Below are 15,433 nucleotides of genomic sequence, written 5' to 3' on the forward strand. Positions count from 1 at the left end.
CATCCAATTTTGCTAATTTTTATTTAGCACATATAGAGTAATAGTAGTAACGTTCCTGCCAAATTTCATCATGATATCTTCAACGACTGCCAAATTACAGCTTGCAAAACTTTTAAATTACCTTCTTGTAAAAGTGGGCGGTGCCACGCCCATTGTCCAAAATCTTACTAATTTTCTATTCTGCGTCATAACGTCAACCCATCTACCAAGTTTCGTCGCTTTATCTGTCTTTTGTAATGAGTTATCGCACTTTTTCGGTTTTTCGAAATTTTCGATATCGAAAAAGTGGGCGTGGTTATAGTCCGATATCGTTCATTTTAAATAGCGATCTGAGATGAGTGCTCAGGAACCTACATACCAAATTTCATCAAGATACCTCAAAATTTACTCAAGTTATCGTGTTAACGGACGGACGGACGGACGGACGGACGGACGGACGGACGGACGCACGGACATGGCTCAATCAAATTTTTTTTCGATCCTGATTATTTTGATATATGGAAGTCTATATCTATCTCGATTCCTTTATATATGTACAACCAACCGTTATCCAATCAAACTTAATATACTCTGTGAGCTCTGCTCAACTGAGTATAAAAATGATATTATAAAATAGGTCGGCCCCTGATGCTAATAAGAAAGAAAACGGACCAAATTGTGAATCTAAAGGGGGGTCTATAGCACAATGTGCTCTCATTGGAAAGGGACCCATGACCTAAAGCATCGCCAAATCCCCTTGAACACACACACAAAATTTTATCAAAATCTGTCTAGTCGTTTGGGTGCTCAGTCACAAACGCACGTACAGAATAAATATACATATTAAGATTGCCAATGGACCCTTGCTTATTTAAATAGTGGGTGAATCGCATTTTTGTTTCTATTTTAAGTATTTTTGGAATGCATGATCGCCATGGTAGTGAAAGGGTTAAAAGAAAATTTTCTTTAATCAAATGAAACTATTTTCAATTCGATTGATTATTCATAATTTTGAATAATCACATTTCTTACTCAATTATCGCATTTCAAATTAGCAAATCAATCGATTAAACGCCTTATTGACTAATCTCAGCTTGAATAAATTATTTAATCAGATTTCGTGCAGCTTCCATGTTTTATCTTTTTTTTTTTTTATTTTATTTATTAGTTCTTCTAGTTATGTAATTCAACTACTCTATACCAGATGCAATGTTAATGAGTAGATATGGTATCACATATGAGGAAAAATGAATGATTTTGCATGGGAACTTTCTATGGTTTCACCACTCACCAGTCCATTCATGTGAAGCGTATTCATCGTGAAGATCTTCACGGAAGCAAATAAAACAAAAATTATTAGTATTTTTTTAATGAAATATTAGTAGCGAATTTCAGCAAGCCAACTAAAGTATATTTATAAATAAATTAATTATTTGTTTGACATGCTCTTACTATTATTTAGTTTTTAGCAAAAGAATTAGCGTTTTTTCCACTGTCATGCATTTCGCAAATCTTTTAAATAAAAGGAATATAAGAGCGTCACATAAGCAGTTTTTCATATAGAAGAGTTAAATGCAATCTTATGCATGATTATTAGATTGCACGTACTTTTATGGAGAACGCGAAATCGAGCGACACTGGCGCCATCTAACTTGAAAAAGTAGCCAACTTCCAAATGTTGTTGCAAGCAAGGCAGAAGAAGAAGAATTTGATATTTGCTTTGTTTAAGGGTGCTTTCACACTTTGCGAGTGAAATTTTTGTCACAACTTGTTTGTACCCTTTTAAATATTTCTCACAGTTAAAAACTGCAATTTAACAAAATGTGTTAGCAAAAATGTTTCTTGTATTGCGAGAATGTTTATAACGAAATATTGTATATGAATGGGCAAAGCGAAATAAACTTCAATTGCTAAGTCTGTAGTGCCTTTATATTTACAAACTCAACATCTTGCGTGATTGTGGCGATGTTACTATCATGCATAAGATTGTGTTGAACGCATCTATATGAAAAACTTCATTGTTGCTCGGCCATCAATAATCATTTTTATTACTTACGTCCAGCTTCTTCCTCTACTTTTATTTTCAATGAATCTCTATAGGTTGGTAGTAAAATTGAATCAGCAGTTGCTGCTGTCATTCTTACTAAATCCTTCATCGTGTAGACATTATCAGCAATGACTAAGTGGCGTTCCAAGATTGATTTCGACTATAATTGTGAATTGTTCCAAATAAGTTTTCTCTACGGAAATAGGGTATTTATCATTACAATAAATTCACTTACGTGATAGGCAAAGTCTTCCATGAAAAGTTTCTTATGTGTTGATGGGTAATCCAATTTTGTCTTTTGCCAACCCTTGTCACGTGGCACGAAGTAAGTGAAACGGCGTTGCGTATTATTTAGCTGACTATTGAATGAAGAGAATTGGCCCAACTTGAATGTGTCACTGTAAGGTAAAATCATTCGTTAAGTAGATGGATGTATATATATGTATTTGTTATAGTTATTTAAATAAGCATGCTGTACAGCAGCCAGGGCCGGATTAACAAGTAGGCATAATATGCAGTTGCCTGGGGCCCCCATTGTATGGGGACCCCGAAAAATTAAAAAGACTTCTAAAATTTTCTTACAAGCATAAAATTCTAGAGAGTGAAAGAAAAGTATAGTCAGAATTGAAAATAAATTTTACTCAAATAAATAAAGCTCCATTGACCGCATTCAAAAGGCGACGACCGACGAACTAGAAAAGGTTCCTAAAAAGGGCATTTCCGGACTCATTTGACAAATTGAGCGTGCAAAGAAGTATATTGAATAATAAAAAAGAATTATCTCAAAATGTACACTGGTTGTTTTTATTTTGAAAAATTTCGGCTATTTTAGGAACAGAGGGTGCAGAAGCCTTCAAGCGAAAATTTCAACTAGAATGATGAATGAGTTAATGATTAATGATGGATGAAAAATTAATGAATGTATTGTAACGAATTTGGGGATTTGCTGATATTTTTTGTACGGATCGTTAGAAGAGAGTTTAGTTTCATTCCGTGAAAAGTTCAATTATTTCGAGGAAAAAACAAAACAATTATTACCTGGTGTAGGTTATACAGAAATCGTAAAACGTACTCGTCGTAGAAAAAAACAACCTAAAGACGGAACAGCTCCAGAAGTACAATTTTCACCTCGCGATCACTTTAGGACAAAAGGTATCCTCGAAATCATCGACAATCTTTAGAGTGAAGTCAAACGACGTGCGAAAGTGTCCACTTAGCAAATTTGGGATGTGATTCGCTGCCACCATTTCAACTTCTGAAAAAATTTCATGACTTGAAGATGGAAGTATTATTTCCGAACATCTGCATAGCATTAAGAATATTTTGGACACTTCCAGTCAGTGTGGCTGAAGGGGAGCGTTCTTTTAGTCTATTGTCTCGCGTGAAAAATTTTTTACGTTCTAATATGAGCCACAGTCGCTTGACAAGCCTTGGAACATTGGCGGTGGAGTCCAGCCTTGTTCTCAGCATTAGTTTAATCGGTAATTTCCATATTCTCAGACCAAAAAGCACGGAAGGTTTTCCTTGGCTGATTCAAGCTCTTAAAATGTACATACATATTTTGAAAAAGTTAATGTAAGTAAATCAAACAATGAAATCTAACATTTCATTTATGTAAGTGCTCCAGTAAATCTTATTTTATATGAAATAAAACTGACAATGTGAATTGAAAAATTTATGTATGTTATGTTATTTTGAGTTTATTTTTCACATTACTATTGTCGAGGTCAATACGCGTCTTTTGACACCTCTCTCGATATTTTTGGTAGCGTATTAGCAGTCGACCCCTCAACTAGACTTTTACCGACAATTCAAACACCAATTTGCTTGTAGTTAAAAACTTTTTAAGAGCACATTTTTTATTTCTGTGAAATAAATTACTATTTTTAAAATTGTTGCCAAAAACCGTGCAAAAAAAATTGTTCTTGAGCACATTTTTGCACGCAAGGAAAAGCACATACGCACAATTTTACTCTCTATGATAATGTCCCCTATTCCTTATTGGCTTAATTACTGCTTGGCCACCGATATAAGGTTAAAGACGATGCAGTTTAAACTATTTAATTCCAGTGTTTCTACTGATTCGGTTACGGCTACTACTTACGCCTGAAAAACACTACATTGATCTTGCAGCTTGTAGGACATGTTTAGTTCCGGATGAGCACAGTTTACCGCCGACCCTACTCCATCCATTTTCTTGGAACCATCGGTGTACACAGATATCGCTTGGGCTGCTATTTGGATACCCTTGTGTCAATTATCCACCCCTATTGTGGCTCTAAGAGGCTCTTTGATGCGTAGATACGAAATCAGGTCTGTTCGTCCTGTTATTGATGACGCTACATTTCATATGGTCTACGGTCAAGCTGCCCCGAGGAGCTGAGGATCCTATATGCGCTATATTCTTTGCCACCAGGTCTACAGCTGGAATGTGCAGAATTGCATACAGTGCAGTCGTCGGTTTGTTTTTTGAAGTAGGTTCTTTTTTTTGCGGCTGTCCACCAAACAGGGACTCCATAGCATTGGAAGGGCTTTACAATTGCTGTAAATACTCAATGCCGTTAAGGCCTTCTTCACTCTCTCTTTCACGTTGAGCTTTCATGACAACTTACTGTATGTAATGATTCCAAGATCTTTTGTACGAGGTTTCACCTTCAGGGTTACTCGTCCTAGCTTTGAGACCTTGTACCTATTTGTAAACAAGACCGTGTCCGTCTGGCGGCCAACCCGTCATCAGATGCCCAGGTATGTATATTTTGAAGTACCCGATCCTTCAAAGAGCTAATTGTTGTAAGACACTTTCCACTTGTGACAATTGCAACGCCATTTGTGCAGGCCGCAAGTTTATCGGGTCCATCGGAGAACCGCCCAATAGATTTCGTGGCCACATACAACTCACATTATGCAGTAATATTTCTGCATTAAAACATGCAGCCGATCCATCTGGTTATGGACGGATGTATTTTAATGTAGTTAAGACCATCCATGATTGCCCGTTTAGGGACACTCTTGAAAGCCACTTATCTTAATAAACAATGAATGTAAAAGTTTGGATGCTGGGTGTCAGTATATCCAGGCGTGTGTCATTGTGATTTAATCAAAACGAATTTTTAATAAATATTGATAGCCAAGTGTGTGGAAAGATTTCCTGGTTTTTTTTTGAAAACCTTCTACGACTATTCACATTTTCCTCACCTTTGCGACTCAGTAGCCAGAATAGCTTTATACAATGGTACAAGATTTTGTACACATATAGTCGGTTCTATCTGCCTTAACCCAATAATACTGGTACGTACATAATTCACTTCTAAAAACCGGTTGTATTTTTTGGACCGTTTCGGCTCACTTAGGAGTTACTTCATGATTATTTAGGCTTTTTTTTTTAGATTTTTCGGATCACCGCTTCATTTTGGGATTGTGTTCTGGAAAACTTTGAATTATTTGGAGATCATTTCGGAACCATCTGGCGATAATTGGTTTATCTCCTAACGATTTCATGACTTTTTGCACTTTATCACGTTACTGTTCTAAGATATTTTTCTGAACTGTTTCGCAACTGTATTAGGGATAATATCGGGCCTTATCGTAATAATTTTAGGTTTTTTTTCTGCGTACAGACAGAGCCCGGGTTAGAGGCTAGTTTTTTAGACGCTTATATTAGTTTCATTCGTATGTATGCTTGTTTATAACTCTCTAGGCTAGGCGCGCAAAGGAGAATTAGACCCATCTAGCGGCAATTATTGAAGACTCACGGCAGTGGTTAAATAACTCGCTATTAAAGGAGTTGTGCTTAATATTGGAGACACGAACCTCTGTGCTACGGTGCTATCAACATCAAATATCTAAGTGGATTTGCTAATTTTTTTTAGTTTTTTTTAACTATATTTATTTTAATTTATAAAAGAAATAACTTTTTGAGAGCGAAGCCGTAATCTTAAAGAGCAAATAATAAATGCATATTGCCTGAACTAACTTAAGGAATGCTCAGCAAAATCTGTTTGTAAAATAATCCATATCTGAAAAGAGCATAGTAACCATTTTGCAAGAAGGATTCTAATTTAATTTTCTGTGTATCAAAATTTTACTATCATTCAAGTATGTACATATATTTTGAAACAGGTTTTCAAAATATCATTAGCTTAATGTGAAAATGTGCTAAGTCAACTTTTACGAATTTTACAGGAGACGAAAAAAACTGTGTAATTTTTGAAATACCCTTCTTTTTCCAAAACTGTGAATGAGGATACCTTAATTGCAATGCTTTTGAGTGTAGAAGCTTTGAAAAAGATAAATAAAAATCATGTATGCCAACCCAGCAGCTATTTTATAACTTAGCACAATTTCCGCACCCAAAACAAATTTTTTCTCCTGACTTAGCACTTTTTACTCAATATGTTTTCCCATCACTCCTCCCGTTTATTGATTGAAATATAACACTAAAACTATATATTTGACAAAAAATACTATTTATTTGTAAACTATTTCTAACAGTTCTGACCTGGACTCTTTTGTCGGATGGTGCGCAGACAATAATTTATTTTTAAATTCAAACAAATGCTGTGTTGTGTCTTTTTCCAAAAAGACAACTGCCACATACTTTATCTACAAACAAACTTGGGTGTAATTTTTGACTCCAGACTATCATTTTCTAGTCACACTTATTTCATTGTTTCAAAATTTGTTGCAATGGCTGGGTTCACTAGACGTAACACCAGTGACCTTGGTCAGAAGTGGTCTTGAATATTGCTGAATAATATGGAATACTTTCTATGAATCTAACTCCTATAAAATTGAGGGAGTAAAAATTTTTTTTACAAATATTGCTTTAATACGTAAAGCTTCACTGGCCAGACGGCCTCCCATCACATACCAGCAGGCGCCAATTGCTTGGCCTTCAGGCTTTGCATTACAGAAGAACTTTTATCTCACTCATGCTTGCCTATAATGTAATAAACTTTAGCACGAATTGATCTGATTTATCTAATTTGTTCATTCCATATATTCCATTGCGTGATCTTCGGCATAATAGATTACACAGGCCGACAGCATCTCAGACCCAGGAACCGGGCTATATATTTTCGAATGATTTTGATTCGATGAATCGAAATGTGGCCTCAGAATTGCTCTCTTAGCTCTGGTTTTCGAGATATTCTAATCTAAAAGTGCAAAAAACACCGTGTTTGCCCATATTTGAGGTTATGTAGCCTTGCAGATGTTTTCTTTCACCAAAATTAAGGGACGTCATCTTTGAATACAGGTCTTATTCTTTCAAATGGCGTTGAGTTTGCTCAAATATCATTTTTTTCGCTGAGATATTGTATTTTGAAATTTTGTGGTGTGGTAGGAGATGTTTCTAGGGGTTAGGGGATACGGAAATTGATGGGTTAACAGTTAAGTTGGTTAGCCCATTTGTAATGTGAGATATCTAGATAAATAAGGCTTATTTTAGGAAAAATATGCGAGTAAACGCTGTCCCCAGGGTTAAGTGGGTTAGCATGATTGCGGTATGATAGGGGTGGTTTATAGGGGTTAGGGCTGTGTGTGACTTGGTATCCGATGGTTAGATAGTGTAGGAGTGTGGTGAGTTAGCAAACGTATGGTGTGAGACAAATTTTTAAGAAAAATAAGACTCAATTCAAGAAAATTAGTAATCGACTATATCATGTCTATGTTATCTCAATCAATTTTCAGGTGTAGGGAAATTTAGAAAGATGAAAATTGCAAAACGCGATATGTCAGCGAAAGAAAATGGTATTAGAGTAAGCTCAACGCCATTTGAAAGAAGAAGACTTGTACTTAAAGATGCCGTCCTTTAATTTTGGTTAAAGAAAACACCTGCAAGGCTACATAACCTCAAATATAGGCAAAAATGGTATTTTTTGCACTTTTAGGTTAGGATATCTCAAAAACCAGAGCTGATAGAGCAAGGCCAGATTTGGATTCAGCGCATCATAAACCTTCGGGAATTTATAGTCTGGGTCTGAATAATGGTTGAATTTTGTCAGCCTGTGTTATTTGTCTAAATAATTCATAAAAAGAATTATGCTATGAATGAACCTATAACTAGGACTATACATCTACATAGCAAATAGATTCAGTAGTGTTATTAATTTTAATAACATGTTATATAAGTTTAAACTTGAATTGTTTTCTATTTTTTACTAGTCTGTAAGAAAGCATGTAGTTACCGACATGTAAAAATTGAAGTAGATAAAAGTTAGCGCAATGCATTTATCAAACACCGAAGGCATGTCTCAATTGGGTGAATCCAATTTCAACGGGTTGTGTTCGCAACCCTCCTAAGGGGTTGCCAGCGAAATATATAGCTTCTCCAACCCAATTGTCAACCTCACCTAACCGTGCCGAATCATGTTTCATTGACAGCCGAGGCTCTGGCGACCCCAAGTTCCTCAAGGAGCTAGGGGGTGGGGAGGGCGGGATGGCCTGGAAGGTTTAATGTGATCATATAAATCGTTCCCAAGATGGTCGGGCCAGTACCTTAATAGTGCTTTGTTACCGGAACGTACCGGATCTATATCTGGAAAAGGATCATCAAAATCGGCCCAAAACCTTGGGTGAGTGTCTTCATCGTTAATACAACAACAGCAACAAAGCACGTACTTTTAGACTGAATGAATTAAATAAGTAAATAAAATGCGCGCACAAAAAAATGACTAGTAATTCATATTGATATTATTGACTGGTTGACTTAGCACATTTTTTTTGAACAGCTGGCGACTTAGCACATTTACACATCATAGCCCATAGAACGTAAAAATTAAAAATTAAAATATTATTTTTGTGTGATCGTTGTATTTTGAATTCAGTTTTAAAACTGCATTGAATTACAAGTTTTCAAAAAAAAGTGACTTAGCACATTTGCACATTAAGCTAACGATATGAATTTAGATAGTTCACAAAAAATTTATCTGTTGCACTAATTTTACCTCATCATGGGATCCGTTTCGAGTTTGCCAAGTACTGTGGTATATGGAACACCTAACACCTTATCTATGATGTGTACGTAACCGTTAGTTTGTGCAACATCTGCTTGTAAAATTGTTGCATTAACGCCACCACCTTCAACCGTTATGACTTCTTCGCCATTTTCTTCTTTAATGTTGAAATATAAAAAGGTGTGATTGTTGACAGTTGGCACCTGAGCAATCTGTAAAAGGAGGAATAATACATTCACTAAATTTTCAGTTAAAGTTTGTGGGAAGAAGATTTTTGCATTCAGGTATAGCTGAGTTTGAAGAGCAAGCAATTATGTGAAGAATTGCCCTGAAAGTTTCTCTGAATTTCAGCTCATAAAATTTTGTCGTTTGAAAATAAAAGAAAATATAGTTATAATAACATGAATTAAGTTGAAGTGAATAAAATTAAATTAAATTAAACTAAAATTAATTAAATTTAATTGGGTAATATTAAGGGAAATAAATGATTAAACAATTAAACTTAACTGGAATAACTTAAACCTATTGCAAGATATAACACTTATTTAACCGTCCTGTGCATAGATGGGTACCCGGGTACCTTATGCATATTCATATTCATTTATTTAGTTTGATTTCAATGCTTGAACGATAAGCATGTGTCACACGCAATCTTTGGTACTCTGTTTTAAGCGCGCGTGCGACACTTCATCACCGTACGACCATCGAAATCAAACTAAAAGAGCTGTAGTTGATTTTCACGAAGTAGCCATTGTGCTATCGCTTATCGTATACATATATGTTCGCTTACAAGCCCACCTAATAAAACCGCACTGCGTTTTTTTAGCGCACGCAAACAACCGGCGTTTTTGTCCTAACCCAAATAAGCATACGTTGCGAAGCATGTGTGCAAACGTCAAATCTAAATGTCACGCAGAACAAAAATTGGAAATCGAGTTAGGTTTTCACGCAGCAAATTCAATTTTAGTTGCTCTCATACAAGTTGTATGTGCATGAGACATTTTTGACAGAAAATGACTTGCGTGCGTTTATATTAGGTTGGCTTGTTAGCAGGTGCTAAGCTCACGCCCACCCCGGATCATAAAGTTAAAGTTAAAGTGAATGTTAAAGTTAAAGCGAAAGTTAAAGTTAAAAATAAAGTGAAAGTTAAAGTTAAAGTTAAAGCTAAAGTTAAAGTTAAAGTGAATGTTAAAGTTAAAGCGAAAGTTAAAGTTAAAGTTAAAATGAAAGTTAAAGTAAAGTCAAAGTAAAGTTAAGGTTAAAGTTAAAGTTGAAGTTGAAGTTAAAGTTAAAGTTAAAGTTAAACTTAAAGTTAAAGTTAAAGTGAATGTTAAAGTTAAAGCGAAAGTTAAGGTTAAAGTTAAAGTTAAAAATAAAGTTAAAGTTAAAGTGGAAGTTAAAGTTAAGGTTAAAGTTAAAGCCAAAGTCAAAGTTAAGGTTAAAGTTAAAGTTGAAGTTAAAGTTAAAGTTAAAATTAAAGTTATAGTTAAAGTTAAACTTAAAGTTAAAGTTAAAGTGAAAGTTAAAGTTAAAGTGAATGTTAAAGTTAAAGCGAATGTTAAAGTTAAAGTTAAAAATAAAGTTGAAGTTAAAGTTAAAGTTAAAATTAAAGTTAAAGTTAAAGTTAAAGCTAAAGTTAAAGTTAAAGTTAAAGTGAATGTTAAAGTTAAAGAGAAAGCTAAAGTTAAAGTTAAAAATAAAGTTAAAGTTAAAATGAAAGTTAAAATCAAAGTTAAAGTTAAAGTTAAGGTTAAAGTTAAAGTTAAGGTTAAAATTAAAGTTAAAGTTAAAGTTAAGGTTAAAGTTAAAGTTAAAGTTGAAGTCGAAGTTAAAGTTAAAATTAAAGTTAAACTTAAAGTTAAAGTTAAAGTGAATGTTAAAGTTAAAGCGAAAGTTAAAGTTAAAAATAAAGTTAAAGTTAAAGTTGAAGATAAAGTTAAAGTTAAAATTAAAGTTAAAGCTAAAGTTGAAGTTAAAGTGAATGTTAAAGTTAACGAGAAAGCTAAAGTTAAAAATAAAGTTAAAGTTAAAGTTAAAATGAAAGTTAAAGTAAAGTCAAAGTTGAAGTTAAAGTTAAAGTTAAAGTTAAGGTTAAAGTTAAAGTTAAAGTTAAAGTCAAAGTTAAAGTTAAAGTTAAGGTTAAAGTTAAAGTTAAAGCTAAAGTTAAAGTTAAAGTGAATGTTAAAGTTAAAGCGAAAGTTAAAGTTAAAAATAAAGTTAAAGTTGAAGATAAAGTTAAAGTTAAAGTTAAAGTGAATGTTAAAGTTAAAGCGAAAGTTAAAGTTAAAAATAAAGTTAAAGTTGAAGATAAAGTTAAAGTTAAAATTAAAGTTAAAGCTAAAGTTGAAGTTAAAGTGAATGTTAAAGTTAACGAGAAAGCTAAAGTTAAAAATAAAGTTAAAGTTAAAATGAAAGTTAAAGTAAAGTCAAAGTAAAGTTAAGGTTAAAGTTAAAGTTGAAGTTGAAGTTAAAGTTAAAATTAAAGTTAAAGTTAAACTTAAAGTTAAAGTTAAAGTGAATGTTAAAGTTAAAGCGAAAGTTAAAGTTAAAAATAAAGTTAAAGTTGAAGATAAAGTTAAAGTTAAAATTAAAGTTAAAGCTAAAGTTGAAGTTAAAGTGAATGTTAAAGTTAACGAGAAAGCTAAAGTTAAAAATAAAGTTAAAGTTAAAATGAAAGTTAAAGTAAAGTCAAAGTTGAAGTTAAAGTTAAAGTTAAGGTTAAAGTTAAAGTTAAAGTTAAAGTCAAAGTTAAAGTAAAAGTTAAAGTTAAGGTTAAAGTTAAAGTTAAATTTAAAGTTAAAGTTAAAGTGAATGTTAAAGTTAAAGTTAAAAATAAAGTTAAAGTTAAAGTGAATGTTAAAGTTAAAGTTAAAAATAAAGTTAAAGTTAAAGTGAAAGTTAAATATTAACTTCTCATTTATTCAATAAAAGTAAAAAATTTGTTTCCTTATCGGTCACCACGCTTAACCTTTTTAACTTGAATTAATATCAAAGACAAAACTTGAATTAATATCAAAGAAAACAAAATGTTGCATAAATATTATAATTGCATAAGTTGATAATATGCAATAGCTTTACCGCGGCAGTCCCCGAGTGCCACACGTCCTTTTTTAATAAATTAGTGTTTTATTACTAAAATTAGTTTTTTATTACTAGTTTTCATGGCTGGGATACCCAGGTACCACTAGTAGTTCTCACGTATGAACTCCCTTGTGGTACCCGGGTATCCAGCCATGCGAACTAAGAAGAAAAATTATTCATTAACAGGACGGTTAAATGCCATAAGATTGGACTAAATTAAAATTAGTTAAACATAATTGCACAAGTTCGAACATATGAAATAAAATGAATATAAATTTAATAATAAAAAGATATATAATTAATTAATTATAGAAGAATCTTAACTAAAATAATTACTGACGAGATAAGAAAACTCACTAATTTGTATATAGACAGTTAACATTAATTAAATATGAGTATGTAAATTAAGTCTTAATATATGAAGTTCAATTTAACTGATATTTTAATCGATTTTTATTAAAATAACTAAAATACTCAAATTAAAATAGCAGAGTACAAATAATCCAATTGCAGAAATGAAACCAAATAAAATAAGCTTAAAATAAAGTTAAGTCAAAAATAATAAATTAGATAAAATTAAAATTATTAAAATTAAATCATTATTGTATGTAAATACAAAAATATTTATAAATAATAAGACTAAATAAACTAAAATAAGGATATAATCAATGTGATTTCAAATAAATGAATAATGGAATAAAATAAAACAAGTAAAATAAAATAATGAAAAAATACATAAAAAATACATTGAGATGAGAAAAATTTAAACTAAAGAAGTGATAAAAATAATAAAAAATTAATTTGAACGTACATTACTGTTTGGCATTACAAATAATTTGCTTACAATATTCGTGTTCTTCTGACGTATGCGATCCACATTCAATTTGTCCTTGATTATATGCATATTAAGGATGTTTCGTAACTTTTCGCGATTCCTGAAATGAAAAAAATAATAAAAAAAATTTGAAATAAATGATGATCAGAGTTTACTTTGTATCCAAAAGCAGGGCCATTCCGTCAGAAAAGACATCACGTATAAAAAACTAGAGTTAAATAAATGTCCCAATGATGGACCCTAACCATTATTCCTTTTACACAAAAAATCCTTCATAAAAAATAAGATCTTGAATTTCAATTTTTTGCCCTCCCTAGCCTCGTTCGCATATTTCTCCAAGGTTCTAGACTTTTCACGAACAGCCTTCTCGAACAGCCTTCTCGAACAGTTCTTACTTGTCTTATGTATCTCTTATTGACTTTTGCTACATTTATGTATCGAAGTGCTAATATTCGCCACAATATGTAGAAATTAAGCAAAAGCGAACACCACCTTGTGGCACCCGCTGTTTGATTCTCCTAGGTTTTAAGGTTTCGTTCCTAAATTGAATCGACGCTTGCCGACCATTCAGATAATTTGGGATCCATCTTTTTAGACAAGTGGGAAGAGGTGAACTTTGGAGTAGTGTGCCGTGGTTGATTGTGTCAAAAGCTTTTGACAGGTCAATTGACACGAGCACTGCCCTATGATGAGGTTTTTGCTGGTTCAGTCCGTAATTTATCTGGCTGTTTATGGTGTTAAGCGCGGTGGTATTGTTATGTATTTTGTGGAATTCATGTTGATGGATGGCTTAGCGATATTGTTAAATGAGGGAGCAGCGCCATTTTCAATGTCTTCGTTACTGGCGAGAGTAGTGATATCGGTCGAAATCATTCACTACCAATTTAGTACTGTATAGGCAGGCTTCCATAGAATCAATAAAAATGTATGCCTGCTAAGTATTCTGATATGAAGCGTCTTCCAACAATTTCCCTTCCAAAATCTCGTGCGCATACAATAAAGGTCGCCGAAGCACATACTGCAACGCATCGCTCGATCATATGATATGATTCATATCAGTGCATCGCCGTTCGGATGTTGCCTTCGTGCTTTACGAACATGCGTAAAAGTCACCGAAGCACTTACTGCAACGCATCACTCGAGCATATCAGTGCATCGCTGTTCGGATGTCACCTTCGTGCTTATTCGTAAACGGCCTTCATACCAGAGATAACTGGCATCAAAATTGTGTTGGCATGATTCGGAGGTCTGCCACAGTTCAGCACCATACGGTAGTCATAGATATAACTAGATTAGAATTATATGTTAGTCTAGTTAAGATTATTATATATATATAATAATATATATACATTGTAAATTGATATAAGCTAGGCTTAATTAAGCTGTAATAAATAAATAAATAATAAATAAATTATTGTTCGTGAATGACAAAGGACTTCAACGAAAGGTTGAAAACATGCTTGATGTAGCTTACTTCTTCATTTCAAAGGTGTTTTAGCATTGGCATGGCTATACCGTTTGGGCCTATTGATTTAGGGGCTTGGCCTTTTTATGTATCCTTCAACCTCTGTGGAGGTGATGGTAATCTGTAGGGGTGCTGGTAATCTAAAGGGTGCCTCAGATTTTATATATCCTTGACTTTGTATGCAATGTGTTAAAGTAGTGACAATATTTCAAAACTTCTTTAATTACTAGTTAAAGAAAAATTACTTAACGTTTGAGTCAAAGTCGAGTCAAAATATCCCACCCGACACTATAGGATACCCCAACAGGGAAAACCCGTTTTTGCAAGCATATAGAAATTTCCCATAGCAAGTTTTGAAAACATTTAAATTTCGTTTACTTAGTTTCTTGAAAAAAATTACCTGATAATATTTTGAATTTCCTTTGCTTCCCAAGCGTCATTGCTAGGTGCCAAAATTGTAATTTCACCCAAATTGCTAATATCAGTTAGCACTTCGCCACCGTTATCCATAATAACATCATAAAATTTGCGTAGAGCACCATTTTCATTGTCCTGGGCGAGGCAAAAAAGTGATTATCAAAATTTTTAATTATTTTTTATCATAATAATATAAATATAGTTAATATATATGTTTGTATAAAAAGTATCAATATTGAGTATAATATAAAAACTGTAATAGGCACTAGCAAGCGTACGTACTAAATTTTATTAGGGTTTAGTGGTTAAATACAAAAAAATTATATATTAATATAGGAAAGATCTATACATATAAATATTAATATAATATATGACATTTTACCATTTAAAAATAGGTATATAAAATACAAAAGTGGGAAGGGGAACAGATGACTGAGAAAATAATTTATTTGCAAGTTCCAATTGTTCTTAATATGGGTTAGGTATTAGAATGTACAATGTTATGGATATTAGTGTTTTAAACTGCCTTCTATTAATATATTTAGGTTTTGATGCGGTGCTATATCAACATTGAAGTTGATATTTTAAAAAAACTTTTAGTTTTGTTTGTAATATAAAATTTATATTTTGTTTATTTTTGAGTTTAGATATTT

General features: G+C 32.8%; 1 protein-coding gene across 10 annotated transcripts in view; it reads right to left on the reverse strand.

The window, feature by feature from the left end:
- Fas1 (fasciclin 1) overlaps positions 1–15,433 on the reverse strand; it is a 153,102-nt gene that overhangs the window by 28,094 nt on the left and 109,575 nt on the right. For 8 of the 10 annotated variants that reach the window (XM_067762417.1, XM_067762414.1, XM_067762413.1 and 5 more), the window contains 6 exons: positions 14,764–14,915; positions 12,908–12,998; positions 8,974–9,194; positions 2,262–2,424; positions 2,036–2,186; positions 1,271–1,306 (listed from right to left, as the gene is read on the reverse strand). In XM_067762417.1, the coding sequence (XP_067618518.1) occupies positions 1,271–1,306; positions 2,036–2,186; positions 2,262–2,424; positions 8,974–9,194; positions 12,908–12,998; positions 14,764–14,915 (814 nt within the window). The remainder of the gene's footprint in view (positions 1–1,270; positions 1,307–2,035; positions 2,187–2,261; positions 2,425–8,973; positions 9,195–12,907; positions 12,999–14,763; positions 14,916–15,433) is intronic. The other 2 variants (XM_067762418.1, XM_067762416.1) reach the window with 1 other exon arrangement.

Source organism: Eurosta solidaginis, chromosome 1 (assembly GCF_040869045.1).
Source record: "Eurosta solidaginis isolate ZX-2024a chromosome 1, ASM4086904v1, whole genome shotgun sequence".
NCBI lineage: Eukaryota > Metazoa > Arthropoda > Insecta > Diptera > Tephritidae > Eurosta > Eurosta solidaginis.